The sequence below is a fragment of the Barbatula barbatula genome (assembly GCF_947034865.1).
Source record: "Barbatula barbatula genome assembly, chromosome: 10".
Classification (NCBI taxonomy): domain Eukaryota; kingdom Metazoa; phylum Chordata; class Actinopteri; order Cypriniformes; family Nemacheilidae; genus Barbatula; species Barbatula barbatula.
In genome coordinates, this window is record NC_136773.1 from 7,974,265 (window position 1) to 7,991,490 (window position 17,226).

Here is a 17,226-nt window from a genome sequence, read left to right on the forward strand (position 1 = left end):
TTAAACAAATAATTATCTTCCTCCTTTTTTAGCTCTATCTCAGGCAGTGTGACAGAATGAAAAGGCAGGGAGATATTCAGTATTTTTTTGCAAAGAAAAAGCCATGCCAGCCAGTGAGGGAGAGTCAGTCTGATGGTTTACACACAGTGAGTTCAGAGCCAGGCTGCTCAACAGGAGACCTCTTGGTTCAGGAAGATACAAGCATAGGTCAGAACAGCCCTGCACCCTCAACCAGGTTAGTAGACAAGCTAGAAAGTGGACAGTGACATAACTTTGGTATGGTATAATCAGGGCTGCACATTTGCTTAAATCACATAAGTCCCTATATTTAGGGCCCGAGCACGAAAGAGCAAGCCACCGGCTTGCTCTGCAGTGCAGAGCCCTATTGTTTCTGTGTTGTTTATTAGGGCCCGAGCACGAAAGAGCAAGCCACCGGCTTGCTCTGCAGTGCAGAGCCCTATTGTTTCTGTGTTGTTTATTATTATTATTATTATTATTATTATTATTATTATTATTATTCCGAATCCGCTTTGATCGATAATTTGAAGGCCTAAACATGCTCTAAAACTCACAATACTTTGCACGCGCATCAGACGTTGCAGAACTTGGCGTTTGAAATGGGTTTTAAAACTAGGCGTGGCAAAATGGCTCTCTAGCGCCACCTAGAACTGCCCAGACCGATCCGCAAAAGGTACATGCACCAAACTTGATAGACACGTGTAATACTCCGGATGATGAAGAAAAGCCTCTTGGGGCATATCCCTAAACCGAACAGGAAATCCGTTATTTTAAATTTTCTGTGTTATTGCGCAATATTTTGCAATTTCAAGCTGTCGTACTTTGACGAACTCCTCCCAGAGTTTTTATCCGATCGACATCTTATTCGTGTCATTCTCATCTTAAGGCCTTTGCGACGCTAAATTGCGGAGATCTAGAGTTTTCATGGGGAATCGTGACCCTGGCGGCCTGCCAAAGTTTGCCGTTTTTTCATGAACAGGAAGTTGATGTAACTCAGGCATTCAATGTCCCACAGGCCACAGACTTCACACATTTGTTCAAAGTCCTGGCCTGAATACATCTACATGGCATCTACATCTACATCTACATTCATATACAGTTATAGCGCCACCTGCAGGAATCAGGAAATGGCATGTTTATACAGTTTTTTAATGCTCATAGAGATTCAAACAGGAAGTTGATGTAACTCAGGCATTGAATGTCCTACAGGCCACAGACTTCATACATTTGTTCAAAGTCCTGGCCTAAATACATCTACATGGTAATATTCCAATACAGTTATAGCGCCACCAGCTGGCAACAGGAATTATGACACGTAAAAATAAATAACAAATACTACTGTAATTCGCCAGCATTAATTGTATCACCATTATTTTCTTTTTTTCTCTACATGGCAATATCCAGATATAGTTATAGCGCCACCTGCAGGAAACAGGAAATGGCATGTTTTTAACTGCTCGTACAGATTCAAACAGGTCAGCCTCATATTTGAACAGTATAGCCAGTGTGATCTTCACACCTTTGTGATGGTACATTGAAATCTTCTGTCATTCTTTGAGGGGCGTGTCCGTGGTGGCCTGACAATGTTTGATGTTTTGCCATGAAACATGAAGCTATAGTAACTCAGGCACACAATATCCGATCGGCCTCACACTTCACGTGTTCGACGAGAGTCCTGTCCTGAACGCATATCCACGTCAGTGTTCACCAAAAGTCATAGCGCCACCATATGGCAATAGTAAATATGGCACGGAAAAACCTATAATGGAACTCCCTGTTTGCAAGTTGCATACATTTCACAGTTCCTAATGCCGACGGTTGTGGTTGAACATGGTTGCGGTGCATGCCCGAGGGCCCGCACATCGCTGCTCGCAGCTTTAATTATTATTCTTCTTCTTCTTCTTCTTCCGATGCCGCTTTGATCGATAATTTGAAGGCCTAAACATGCTCTAAAACTCACAATACTTTGCACGCACATCAGACGTTGCAGAACTTGGCGTTTGATATGGGTTTTAAAACTAGGCGTGGCAAAATGGCTCTCTAGCGCCACCTAGAACTGCCCAGACCGATCCGCAAAAGGTACATGCACCAAACTTGGTAGACACGTGTAACACCCCGGATCATGAAGAAAAGCCTCTTGGGGCATATCCCTAAACCGAACAGGAAATCCGTTATTTTAAAATTTCTGTGTTATTGCGCAATATTTTGCAATTTCATGCTGTCGTACTTTGACGAACTCCTCCCAGAGTTTTTATCCGATCGACATCATATTGGTGTCATTCTCATCTTAAGGCCTTTGCGACGCTAAATTGCGGAGATCTAGAGTTTTCATGGGGAATCGTGACCCTGGCGGCCTCCCAAAGTTTGGCGTTTTTTCATGAACAGGAAGTTGATGTAACTCAGGCATTCAATGTCCCACAGGCCACAGACTTCACACATTTGTTCAAAGTCCTGGCCTGAATACATCTACATGGCATCTACATCTACATCTCCATTCAGATACAGTTATAGCGCCACCTGCAGGAATCAGGAAATGGCATGTTATATACAGTTTTTAAATGCTCATAGAGATTCAAACAGGAAGTTGATGTAACTCAGGCATTGAATGTCCTAAAGGCCACAGACTTCATACATTTGTTCAAAGTCCTGGCCTGAATACATCTACATGGTAATATTTCAATAGTTATAGCGCCACCAGCTGGCAACAGGAATTATGACACGTAAAAATAAATAACAAATACTACTGTAATTCGCCAGCATTAATTGTATCACCATTATTTTCTTTTTTTCTCTACATGGCAATATCCAGATACAGTTATAGCGCCACCTGCAGGAAACAGGAAATGGCATGTTTTTAACTGCTCCTACAGATTCAAACAGGTCAGCCTCATATTTGAACAGTATAGCCAGTGTGATCTTCAGACCTTTGTGATGGTACATTGAAATCTCCTGACTTTCCTCTGAGGGGCGTGTCCGTGGTGGCCTGACAAAGTTTGATGTTTCGCCATGAAACATGAAGCTACAGTAACTCAAGTACACGATATCCGACCGGCCTCACACTTCACGTGTTCGACGAGAGTCCTGTCCTGAACGCATATCCACGTCAGTGTTCACCAAAAGTCATAGCGCCACCATGTGGCAATAGTAAATATGGCACGGAAAAACCTATAATGGAACTCCCTGTTTGCAAGTTGCATACATTTCACAGTTCCTAATGCCGACGGTTGTGGTTGAACATGGTTGCGGTGCATGCCCGAGGGCCCGCACATCGCTGCTCGCAGCTTTAATTATTATTCTTCTTCTTCCGAATCCGCTTTGATCGATAATTTGAAGGCCTAAACATGCTCTAAAACTCACAATACTTTGCACGCGCATCAGACGTTGCAGAACTTGGCGTTTGATATGGGTTTTAAAACTAGGCGTGGCAAAATGGCTCTCTAGCGCCACCTAGAACTGCCCAGACCGATCCGCAAAAGGTACATGCACCAAACTTGGTAGACACGTGTAACACCCCGGATCATGAAGAAAAGCCTCTTGGGGCATATCCCTAAACCGAACAGGAAATCCGTTATTTTAAATTTTCGGTGTTATTGCGCAATATTTTGCAATTTCATGCGGTCGTACTTTGACGAACTCCTCCTAGAGTTTTTATCCTATCGACATCATATTGGTGTCATTCTCATCTTAAGGCCTTTGCGACGCTAAATTGCGGAGATCTAGAGTTTTCATGGGGAATCGTGACCCTGGCGGCCTCCCAAAGTTTGCCGTTTTTTCATGAACAGGAAGTTGATGTAACTCAGGGATTCAATGTCCCACAGGCCACAGACTTCACACATTTGTTCAAAGTCCTGGCCTGAATACATCTACATGGCATCTACATCTACATCTCCATTCAGATACAGTTATAGCGCCACCTGCAGGAATCAGGAAATGGCATGTTTTATACAGTTATTAAATGCTCATAGAGATTCAAACAGGAAGTTGATGTAACTCAGGCATTCAATGTCCTACAGGCCACAGACTTCATACATTTGTTCAAAGTCCTGGCCTGAATACATCTACATGGTAATATTCCAATACAGTTATAGCGCCACCAGCTGGCAACAGGAATTATGACACGTAAAAATAAATAACAAATACTACTGTAATTCGCCAGCATTAATTGTATCGCCATTATTTTCTTTTTTTCTCTACATGGCAATATCCAGATACAGTTATAGCGCCACCTGCAGGAAACAGGAAATGGCATGTTTTTAACTGCTCGTACAGATTCATACAGGTCAGCCTCATATTTGAACAGTATAGCCAGTGTGATCTTCAGACCTTTGCGATGGTACATTGAAATCTGCTGACATTCTTTGAGGGGCGTGTCCGTGGTGGCCTGACAAAGTTTGATGTTTCGCCATGAAACATGAAGCTACAGTAACTCAGGCACACGATATCCGACCGGCCTCACACTTCACGTGTTCGACGAGAGTCCTGTCCTGAACGCATATCCACGTCAGTGTTCACCAAAAGTAATAGCGCCACCAGCTGGCAATAGGAAATATTGCAGGAAACATGAAGCTATATTGTAGCTGAGGCACACGATATCCATCCAGCCTCACACTTCACATGTTTGATAATAGTCCTGGCCTGAACACATATCCATGTCAGTAGACCTTTAGTAATAGCGCCACCAGCTGGCAATAGGAAATATGGCACAGAAAAATCTATAATGTAACTCCCTGTATCCAAGTTGCATACCTTTCACTGTTCCTCATGCCGACGGACGTGGTTGAACATGGTTGCGGTGCATGCCCGAGGGCCCGCACATCGCTGCTCGCAGCTTTAATTATATATTGGTACTTTAGTATATTGGTCATTTCAGTATCATACAGGAAAATTGCACTCCTGAGTGTTATTCTATTAATGCATAAAGTTATGTGGTTAAAATCCTTGTATTTTACTAATATGCCTTTGTGTTATAGCTGTCTCTAGGGATGAAACAGATGAGAGTGAAAGTGATGTGGAAGAGCTGGATACTTCCCAACCTTCAGAAGCTGAATCTAAGCTTCCACTCACTTCTGATACTGCTCCCACTGGACCTGATGGTATGTCTTTTTTATTTTACATGTAAAATAGCCAATACTTAAAGGGATACTGCACTTTTTTTTAAATAGGCTCATTTTACATCTCCCCCAGAGTTAAACAGTGGAGTTTTACAGTTTTCAAATCCATTCAGTCGATCTCCGGGTCTTTTGGAGAATGTCAGTAACCAGACAGTTTTTGGTCCCTTTGACTTCCATAGTATATATTTTTTCCTACTATGGAAGTCAATGGAACCAAAAACCGTCTGGTTACTGACAAGACCCGGAGATCAGCTGAATGGATTCAAAAACGTTAACTCGACTGTTAAACTCTGGGGGAGTTGTAAAATTAGCCTATTTTCAAAAAAAGTAGAGTATCCCTTTAATTGCATTAAGGGACTGTTGCTAATTGTGTGTCTTTGAAACAGAAAATGCCTCTGAGAACTGATTCTAGTACAAGGACAATATATGGCTGGAGTACTCATTAAGCAAAGACTCTGCTTTTTGTTATGCTTGCAGACATTTCTCTCTTCCAAATGCACCATCATCTGTTTTCACATCCACAACTGGCTTTTCCAACTGGAAAAAAGCCTTGTGTAAAGAGAGGGGCTTTAAAGCTCACTCTAAATCAGACCACCATCAAAATGCAATGTATGCATGGAAGCAGCACCAGCATGTTGTTAAAACTAAATCTTGCATATTAGATTCCATCAACAAAGAGAGAGAAAAGAAAATCAAAGAAAATCAGTCGTATATCAAAACAATTGCTAATGTTCTTCTACTGACAGCCACACAGAATATTTCTCAGAGAGGCCATAGAGAGTCTGAGAATTCTAACAACAAAGGGAACTTCATTGCCATTTTGGAAGAGATAGCCAAACATGATCCTCTTATAAAGAAGCAAATGAGTGCTTATGGGAACTCTAAATACACTAGCAGTGGAATTCAAAATGAAATATCAGAATGCTTGGCAGAGATGGTACAGACTGAAATCATCAAAGAAGTTAAAGACAGTGAAGTGTTCAGCATCATCGCTGATGAAACAAAAGATCTAGGGAAAAAAGAGCAAGTGTCTCTGGTTGTAAGATATTATTACAATGGCACTGTACATGAAAGTTTTTTAAACTTTCAGCAGGCTGAAAGCCTAGATGCAGCAGGGTTAAGCAGTATGATAATCAAGTGCCTTGAAAAGTATGGCCTTGAATATCGGACCAACCTAGTGGGGCAGGGTTATGATGGTGCTGCTGTTATGAGTGGGAGACACTCAGGTGTTTCCAAAAGGATCCAAGATGTGGCAAAATATGCCTTTTATGTACACTGCACTGCCCACTGTTTAAATCTAGTACTTGTAGACAGTGTTAAGTCTGTACCTGAAGCAGATAAATTCTTTGCACTTCTTCAGAGGCTTTACACTTTCATATCTGGCTCATATGTACATAAAAGGTGGCTTGAAATTCAGCAGGACATGTACAGTGGCCAACCTCGCGAACTTCAAAAACTGAGCGACACAAGGTGGGCGTGTAGGTATTCAGCCTGTCGCAATTTGAAAGATAGGCTCCCTGCAGTATTTCGTCTTCTTCAGGAGATTGTTTCTGACAATAGTGGGGATCGCTCAGTGGAAGCACGAGGCTTACTAGCACAACTTGATCTAACATTTATTGGGCTTCTGGCAACCTTTAACACAATACTTGGCCAGTCCAAATTTTTGTCCGATATGCTCCAGTCACCTTCACTGGACCTGGCAACAGCTGTTAATCTTGTTGAGGCATTGCTTGACAAACTGCAGCAGTACAGGGATGAGAACTTTTTTGAGGACATGTGGAAAGAGGTGGAGGAAATGGCTATGAGTTGCCAAGTCAGTTTAGAAAAACAAGAAAAGAGACAACAGATCCTGAGCAGCAGGTTGTGTGGATCTGTAGTCACTTCCCCAACTGGTACGCGTAGAGAGAACTTGGGTAACAAAGAAGCCTTTAAATGCCATATACTACATCCAGTAATTGATTCATTCATTCATGAGCTGCAAAGAAGATTCTCTAAGATAAATTGTCAAATAATGCGCGGAATCCAAGCACTCCACCCTAAAAGCAGCACTTTCTTACATGAGGAACCACTTTTTTCGTTTGCTGAAATTTTTGAGTCAAATATTGAAGATTTGAAACATGAGCTAAATCAAACCAAACGGGTTTTGGAACGGAAAGACAAAAAACAAATGACTTCTCTCGTTGAATTTGTGGTATTTCTTGAACCATTTAAGGATGTCTTTCATGAGCTTTTCAGGCTGTGTAAGATAGCCATTGTTACACCCGTAAGTAGTGCTGCATGTGAACGTAGCTTTTCAGCACTTAAGTTGATCAAAAACCATCTCTGAACAACAATGGGGGATGAGAGACTGAGCCATCTAGGAGTTTTGAGCATTGAATCAAGACGAGCAAAATCATTAAATATGGATGAGTTTTTAAAACGTTTTAGCATTAACCATAAAAATCGCAGAATTGTACTTTTTTGAAATAAACCAGATACATAAACCTATAAGCCACATTTTACTTAGAAAATGAACTACATCCACTGAATTTAGTCTGCAGGACAGGGGTTTTGTTGTTGTTGTTTTTAGTCAGAATTAACAGTTCTTTGGCTAAAATGAATTGGATGTAATTTCTATCAAAGTAAATATATATATTTTTTAGCATTAACCATAAACCTATTATAAGCCACATTTTACTTAGAAAATGAACTAAGTTGTTGTTTATTTGTTTGGTCAGTATTAACAGTTGTTTGGCTGAAATTAATTGTATCTAATTTCTATAAGTTGATGTTTACTTTTCTTGCCATCTTGCTATACAATATATTGTAGTTTTCTTGAATTTTTTGTCAAAGTAAATAAAATTTGTCTCAAATTTTGTGTGTAGGGCCTACTGTGTTTTCACAGAAGTTTATTTATTACAGTTTTTCTTTCACTTTTGTATAATGTGAAAAGTTAATACAAATTGTTTTGTTTTGATTTAGAGCAGTAATTAACTGCTATTAAAATATAATAGGGTATCACTGTTTATTACTGAATTTAAAGGTTCCTGAACTGTTAAATTATTTTGATATACAGTTCACACAACACAAGATTGGCCCCTCTGTATTAATTGTGGCCCCTCTTGTGCCCCCCTGTTGAAAAAATCCTAGAATCGCCCCTGAATAAACGGTATGTTTTTTGTAAAATTATAAAATCCTTTATTTTAAATAATGTATAGTAACAACATAAAAGATGCTAACAAACGTATTAATTAGATTAAACTGTAAAATAATTCTATTGTGCTGCTCAATGCCGCTGAATTTGCTGTAATGCTGATGAAGTCCTCTCTTATGACTTTGCCGGATGCACAGTATATACTTATGTATGTCCCAGCGAATGAAACATCTGTGTCCTCTGTCATCCGAAAATCTGCACGGACACTTAGCTGGAAACACCAGGTCCTTTATCTGTGATGACAAAATAATTCCTCCCTTTCTGAGTGATGGCAGACAATAGTGGAGTAACTGGACCTTCAACCATGCCTACCAAGGAAAAAAAGGAATAATTAGTATAATAAAGTTCGTTAGAAGGGAAGGAAGGAGGCGGGAACCGACGAACATTCAAACACTAAAACTTTAATTAAATAAACAATAAACACGGAAGTAACCGACCGGCAGCCACCTCACGGTCGACTGCCGGCCATAAAACATACACACACTAAACATATGTCCGGGCCCGGTCCTCTCTCGTCAACAGTCCTGCCGATCATCCTTTTAAGCTCCCAATCTCCTCCGTGATAAGATGCGGGAACGGTGCGCGCACAGCTGCTTGCACTGATCACTCACGCCACCAGCCCCGCGTCACGGCTCTCGTCCCGCCTTCCTCACCACATACCCCCATCACCCCTTACAGGCCGGGGGGCACCACCGAGAATGGCTCCCCAGGGGGGGATACACACGGAAGTAACAATAAACACGGAAGTAACCGCCATAAAACATACACAAACTAAACATATGTCCGGGCCCGGTCCTCTCTCGTCAACAGTCCTGCCGATCGTCCTTTTAAGCTCCCAATCTCCTCCGTGATAAGATGCGGGACCGGTGCGCGCACAGCTGCTTGCACTTATCACTCACGCCACCGGCCCCGTGTCACGGCTCTCGTTCCGCCTTCCTCACCACAGACTACATTTATTTTATATATTAATTAAGAAAATAATTGTTATTTTACCCCTAAAGCTGAAGGGGGAAAAACAATATGACTCTTAAAGTACTCTTAAATTATTAAATCGGTAGGACTTATTCCATGACCACCGGCAGGAAAACAATGGTAACAATATATAAACAGAAATATTACTTATCGGACCAAAGACACGCAAACCGAATATTTCTGATTATAAACTGCTAGTTGAAGGATGTACTGTTACTCCAACAAATACTGTAAAAGATTTAGGCGTTATATTAGACAGCCACCTGTCATTTCGAAATCACATCTCAAATGTGTACTCAAGTATGTTTACTTTCAAGTACAAGTTTTTAAATATCTGCACTTTATTTTTACTCAAGTACATTCAAAAGGCAATCATTGTCTAGAGTATTGTACTAAAGGTAAAAAACGTATTATGAATTGTACAGAAGTAGAAGTATATGTGCTTAACAATGAAGTGAGGTCATAAGTTTATACAGTCTCAAAGTACAGATACTTAATAAATGTAAATGTACACTATTTGAGTAAAAGTAAAACTACTACTATAAATCTTTGTTTATTGCACAAAACTATCCCCATATAAAAAAAGTCTCCAATGCAGAACGGCACAAAAGCACTTGCAGGTCAGATTATCTAAAGGCAATTAACTAATATGGCTTAGATACAGTTTGTTAGTTTTTGAGAAACATGTCAAGTGATCAGAAAAGGAAGAACTGAAATGGCAATTAACATGGAGACATCAGCTTGTACAGCTACCACCTGAAATGTCCTCATCGACAGTTGTCATCATTACTTCAAGCCTTAGGAGAAAATTTGAATTTTCGGTGACTGCTATGCAGTCGAACATCGCGGCCCTTTACGAGCCCGTACACCGGTGCCGTATGAACCGTTTTACCCGATTGGATTTAGCTACATATGGACTGTGCGAAACTCTTGGAATTTCTCATCGCCCCACTACATTCATCGTTCAGCAAAACGACCCCGATCAACTGCTCGTCGCCTGCATCTATCCCCTGGTCCCTAGACCAGTGGTTCAAAAAGTGGGTGCTGTGACAACTGGCTAGGGGTCACTAATTTGTGATAAAGAGCCTCAGGGGATCATGAGAAAGTTAGTTTTCACATAGAACACCATTCATTACTGAAAATGCTCTTATTTTCTTATTATAAGATTAAAGCAATGCTGTGCCGTCAAAATTGAATCAAGCCGGAATCTTATATGAGTAAAAATATATGTATGTTGCATCACTATTGCTTTGTTAGAGATCGCATTATATGTCACGATTATGTGTAAACTAGTTGTCAAACCTAGTTTACTGAAGGTTCCAGCTAAGCATGTAGCCTGTCAAACAGACAAACAGAAATATACATCACAGAGCTGTCTTTTGGAACTGTTATTCAATCATAGCAGTGGGTGTTTACTTACAACTCTTCAATGCGGCCGCCCTTAAAAAACCGAGTGTTCGTTGAGCCAGCCTCAAACCCCGGGTAGAACATAGCCTATTACTTATTGATTTTGATGTTCTCGAATGTAAAAACCATGCGAATGTCATAAATAGACCTCAGAGAACAATATAAATTAAAAAACAGCCAGTTCAGGACACAAAGACAAACTGAGGCAGTTATGGTTGCGTAAAGTAAGATAAAACACCTGAAAGATCGTAATGACGACATCAATAATAAATTGACATCAGGCTGGTTTCTTTTACTTTTGTTATCTTGTCTAAATTCAGTAAAAGTTGGCTTTATTGGGCAATAAGATTAATTAAACTACAGTATATTCAGCGAATCGAATCTGAAGCTACAACTCAAAACAGATGAGGATCAGAAAGCTCTCAGACTTCTTTAAGGTTGTGAGCCAAGGGTGAGTAAAGAACGTTTTTTCATTCTTTGGTGATCTTTTGGCAGGATTATTAGTGTAATGCAGAAAAGTATATAATATAAATATTTGTCATGTAAAATAACTTACTGAAGGCAGTATAATACAAATTAAGCAATTCATCTGTGTCTACAGTACTATAGCAAGAACATGCAGTAATGGACTGAATTACATTTTGTATTAAAACACACCATAATATTTGTTAAGATTATGTTCAAGGAACATGGTTCTTAAAATGTTTTTGTAACGCCCCCATTATAATCCTAAACAACCAGGTGTGTCTCAGATCTTCTGTAAATCTCATACCTCTGCACAAACATATTTGATTTAAATCCTTATCATTTTCTGCATTTAGAACAGATCCCAAATTTTCGACACCACCAAAAACAAAAATTCTCGAAAATTTAGCTAGCAAATGTATAGTAAGAAAATATATTTGGGTCAAGCTTTTAAGTAGTAGTAGTTAATAACACCGTCTATTCTTCCAGTTGCACACTTCATAGCCTATTCCTACTGTATTTGGCAACATCACTTGTTCATCTCCTTACAAAGATATTAATAAAAAATAAAAGCTTCGACTCTAAACTTTGAGACATCAATAATTCACCAAGGACACATTCGGAAAAAGACAAATACTTCTACTTCTATACAAAAGTTGGCAACACCCCAACACCAACCACACCATAAAGAGAAAAAAATATATATATAGGCAATATGTATAAACTGTGATTTTATGATAGACTCTGACCCATTTAACATCAGGAGTAGAAATGGAACTCAACCTCACACATTCAGGTCACATCCGGTTTTCAATCTCTGCCAGTTGCCTAAACGTTTAAGGCATTTCTTAAGAGTTTGTTGGATCAGTGTAAAAGCCCTGTTGCCGTTTTCTGGATAAATGTCAACCAGAATTTAGAAAGTTGCCGTTTGTTGGATCTGTGTGAATTAACCTTTTGATGCAATGCTTTGCAATGTTGTACTTCTTGTTGCGACGCCCTTCAGACATTGGAAGTCTATATTTTTGACACTAATAATGACACTATATCTATGTCAGCATGAAAAGAATTAACTCACTTTTTTTCTTCAAAACTCTTAATCTAAGGTCTTTAACACCTCTCACCTGAAGCAACACTGTGTCCCAAGGACTGTAGCAGACTGGAGCTTGAGAACTTAACAACCCCTCTGAATAACTCCTCCTTGTCACTGAAGGTGTTTTTTTCATTTCCCCTGTATCTCGTCTCAAGCTGGAAACAAATACAGAAGCATTTTTATTAAAGCTCAATGTTTTATTTATTAAAGCTCAATGTTTTATTTAAGACATCTTGTTTAGCTATATGTGTGGTTACTTTAAACTACATGTATGCTATTAGTAGTATGGTACACTAATAACTACACTAACTCTGAGGTAAGGTCAGAAATGTATTTCATCCACATACTCTGTACACAGCGGTCTCCAGTTTTGGAGTAGGGCTGTCCCCAAATGCTTCAGAAGCCAACTGATCCCTTCTTTCTTCATGGGCAGCATGTTCCTTTTCAATACAGGGATCTGTTTTACAGTTAACAGTTAAAATAGTTTAAAGTTAAAGCATACATAGTGTCTTTAAAATGGACTCATCCTTGTTCCAATGTTTTAGTAAAGTAGTAAAGCACAAACTATTTAACAAATGTGAAACGTGAACAAGTTTTAAAAGCATTGCATTTCACAAACATACGAGAGGGAGAAGTGTTTCTATCCCCTAAGATCCTTGAGTGATTGTTTGGAAAAACCTATCAAAAAAGAAAAAAGTATTATCGAGTTTTGGTGAAAAGTATAAATAGTAAAACATGTTACTTTGATAAATGAAAACAGAAAACAAAACTTTGCTAAATACAAGGTTACCTGCTGATAATGTCTCAGTAGCAGAGTCCTCATTGCAGGAAGACTTCTGTTGCTCAGGTGTGCATCCTTGATTGACCCGTGTTTAGTGGATACCATCAAAGCCTACCAGTGAAAACGCCAACAAACATGTACAGCATTAAAGGATTTGTTTCTTTTAGTATATAATCCTGAGAATACAAACAGATCTCTCAAGTACCCCCCCGTTAAAGTATAAATCTAATGTCTTAAAATATAATCTAAAATGAAATTTTAATTTTGATAACCCAATATTGAATATAAAATGGCAAAGAGGGGAAAGGGAGATTGATTACAAATGCTTGGACAAAGTGACCTGATATAGAAGGATCTTGTGTTTGGCCATGAGGTTGCAGATGAACACATAGGAGGTATGCAGATGGTGAACAACATATGTTGGCTTGAGGTGATTGGGTTTGCTGAAGTTATCTCCCCAAGCAATCCTAATCCACAATGCCTCATCCTCAGTTTTCTTTATCTTAATGGAAATCTTGAAAGGCAGAAGATTTGGGTTAACAGCTTAACTGGATTTCTGAAGAAAATATGATATTTCAACAATAATGGTGAGCAATGACACACTGACTGGTGGTACATTTACACAACAATGATGAAGTAATTTAATGTTTTTTAAGTTTATTGTTGTTCAACAACAATAATACACTACCCGACTTTTATGCAGAGTTTTGCCCAGATTTCCACTCTAGGTTAGTCATCAGTAATTGCAGAATGTCTGTCGATTTTGACAGGTGCTACAGAAACCGGACATGGTAATATGCTGACCAAAACAGAGACGCGCAGTTACGAGTCTACAGACTTGACAAAAGACATGGTTGCGTGATGACTTCATACTCGAAACACCAAGGATTTAGTGAGACACATCCATGTTTGTTTCGTTGGTCATGTGTCACCTAGCAACGAGGCGCGTTGTTGCATTTAAAAACAAATTTATCCGTGGATTACTTGAGACAGGCGAATGCTCTATATAAGTTTTATTTTACTTTATATTTACGTGTGTTGTGAACATGAGGAAAAGTGTCCTTAATACACAATAAAATCATTGTAAGAACATAACACAAGGCCTTTCATTTTGCTTCAACGTGTAACATTGTAAACAATTAAATGTATACTTTTTGACAAGCACAATTTCTGTTGGTTTAAATGAATTCAGATTATGGTCTCTTTATTTAGCGCCAATCAATAAACAAAGCTTATCTGTAGGCTCTACATCTATTCAAACAACAACCAAATCTGCTGTCATCTAGTAACTTGTGTGTCAGTATCAGTAATTTTGGGGGAAAATTTAAATAATTGCAATACAGGCCGATTTAAGTTGTGTCCGTAAATTTTAGCTTGCACTCCTGAACTCCTTTCAGTCAGGGGCTACAGTGGTCTACAGACTAAAAGTAAGTCTGGAGCCCTGCACCCCCAAGTGAACATCACACAAATAAAATACATTAAAGCATGCGTGCTGTCTGATTTCATTAGAATGCATATTTGTCAAACAAAGAAGTTATTATCTTGCAAATAGGTAAACTAACCCATTGCTTGTTATCATATTGATTATTGTAGTTTTTTAAATGTGCATTTTAATTGTTGTAAGATATCTTCCAAGTAGCTTAAAAATCTCTTGAAAGTTCTTTTGACACCAAAACACTATTTAACATTGTAATTTCAAACATTTAAATGGTCTGATATAATGTTTTTGTCCCGCCCCCATTAAAACCTAAGAGAATTAACTACCTTTTTTTCTTTTCTTCAAAACACTTACTCTAAGGTTTTTAACACCTCTCACCTGAAGCAAAACTGTGTCCCAAGGACTGTAGCAGACTTGAGCTTGAGAAGTTAACAACCTGTTGCTGTTTTGAAACATTTAAATGATCCGATATTAGCTAAACGAACTAAAAGAAAAACAAAATCTATCCTTCTATTTGTCATTATTCGTTTTCAGTTATTAAAAGGGTAAAGGGTACACAGACCTTCAACCTATCTCAAAACTTGAGTACACTACCCACGACCTGTCGTGAGATTTATTTGTTGATAAATGCCAAGTTTAGCATGGAAACGACAGTAAGCCCAGTTTTCGTCCGTACACTCGTTTCATAAATGAGGTCCATTGTGTAATCAAACAGCCAAAGCGCATAAAAGATTTTTTGTTGTTGTGTAAATGGCCCTTGAGACAGCACAGTTAAATTAAACTAAAAGGACAATCTGTTTAGTGTGTTGTCATTAGGGTTGTGTACCGTATTTTCGTGAGGTCCAAGGCGAAATCATGAAAATAGGTCCCACTATACTTAACATTTGGCACCACACGCGGTAACTGAAACTGTCTTGAGTTTTATGGGCAAATAAAAAGGAGATACAATCAAAACATTTCTGTGAAATAGTCTCAACATAATTAAACGGTACACAACCCTAGTTCTCACTTCGTTTTTGTTACATATTGTGTGTTACTGTTATTACATGTCTGATAACCCCCTGTAAGTATGCTTTAAGATGCTCTTTAAACTGTGTCAGCTCCACAAAAAATGCATCATCTGCGGACAAAGAGAAAGACATACACAATTTATTTAACAAACAATTATGTGCTACATTGAACACACATTCTTCGAAATCAATCATACATAAGACAATTTACCTTGTGCCTCAACAAGTTGACATGTATGCCAGGTGCCGCTATCAGGGTTTTCTATATGGTCTGATGGATTTAAATACATATATATATCAATTTTTAGTTATTAAAAGAAAAATTTAAAACCTACATGAATTTGAAAAATGTTAAGTTCAGGAACATTGTGAAAGTCAATTCAGATTGAGTGTTTAAAATTATTTCGGGACATCACTCACTAATCATTTCCAAATTGGTTATGTGCTTCAGGTTCAATCTTCTCTCCTATAACAAAGAACGAGAAAGTGATTCCCACAAAAACTGTTCTTTAACAACTGATCTCTATCTAGTTTAGCTACTGAAAGCTAGCTGCTTTGGTTTATCCATAGGGTTTCATTGGGCCATAACTGGACTGTGGAACGATCTAAGTGAGGTTCCTAGAGAGCGTTTAGCTGAAGTAGCGTATACATAAACAAACACGTATAGGAAAAACACCTTTTGCAAAAGGTGTAGCATATACACATATACGAAAGCCATTTATCTGACAAATTAATACACACTTTAAACTGTAAATATGGTCAGTAGAACATTTTCAGGTCAAATTTCACATTCAGTCTGAAATTAAAATGTAACATTAGGGTTCACGGAAGATTATACAAAATTCCCACAGAATCGAAAAGGGTGAAAAAACGCGACTAAAAACCGAAGTAAACATTATGTGTAATTAAGCATTAGCCTATTCAGTGAATGCTTCTCATTGAATGAAAGTTGACGTTCTCACCTCGCAGAAACTGATTATGTTTTCCACTATAGTCCATTTGGGTCTCGTGTAATCCAGCGAACGCAGCTGATCTGCAGTTAAACAATTCCAATTTTTCAGAAGATTCTCGATATTTCTGCTCGGTATTTTTTTAAATATCCTGCGCAAAACAAATCTTGTCTGTTCATCCATTGTTTGACAAACCGCTCAAAATCAAACAGAGAGTTGAACCGGAACATCCGGGTAGACAAACAACTAGTGACAAATAACATAAAAGTCATTGCAGAAAAAATATTATAGAAACATTCAGCCTCATGTTATTTATTTTAATAATTACATGGCATACTACTGTTGCTTCTAATACAACGTCAAAGCCAATCGACATAACAAAAATCGAGGTTATCTTCTTGTTTCTTGGTAGTCCAGCTTTTTCGTGCATTACTGCCACCAACTGAAACCGGAGTGTAAATCATCGACAGGAAATTATTTTAAAATAAATAATATTTATACTCCCAACTTAATTCACGTTTCTTAACAAACTAAAACGTTCATGATGCATTGGAGATCTCCCATTATTAACTCTTTAATATTTTCTAGTTACAATCAGTTTATCTTTTATTATTTGCCTTTTATTATGTTTTGCATCAGTCTATGGAAACCACTGAAACAGTGTAATCAAACGTGTCGTATCGTTTCGAGGGTTTCGAACAATACGACACCCGTATCCACTGTGACATCTAGTGGTAATTTGCGGATGTTGCCCTACATACCTATGTAAGAACGATTTAAACAATCGTTGA

The 17,226-nt window shown here is 38.6% G+C and overlaps 1 protein-coding gene across 2 annotated transcripts; it reads right to left on the reverse strand.

The window, feature by feature from the left end:
* Positions 1–8,288: 8,288 nt before the first annotated feature.
* cenpn (centromere protein N) lies at positions 8,289–16,850 on the reverse strand. Of its 2 annotated transcripts, XM_079465497.1 has the most exons (10): positions 16,448–16,850; positions 15,906–15,951; positions 15,697–15,756; positions 15,522–15,595; positions 13,378–13,551; positions 13,047–13,148; positions 12,880–12,934; positions 12,604–12,713; positions 12,288–12,411; positions 8,289–8,630 (listed from the first exon to the last, which is right to left on the reverse strand). In XM_079465497.1, exons 1-10 carry the CDS (start codon positions 16,616–16,618, stop codon positions 8,530–8,532), a joined length of 1,017 nt encoding a protein of 338 aa, XP_079321623.1. In that variant the 5' UTR covers positions 16,619–16,850; the 3' UTR covers positions 8,289–8,529. The 2 variants fall into 2 exon arrangements, with proteins under 2 accessions (XP_079321623.1, XP_079321624.1); XM_079465498.1 differs by lacking the exon at positions 15,906–15,951 and having other exon boundaries at positions 16,448–16,693.
* Positions 16,851–17,226: the final 376 nt, after the last annotated feature.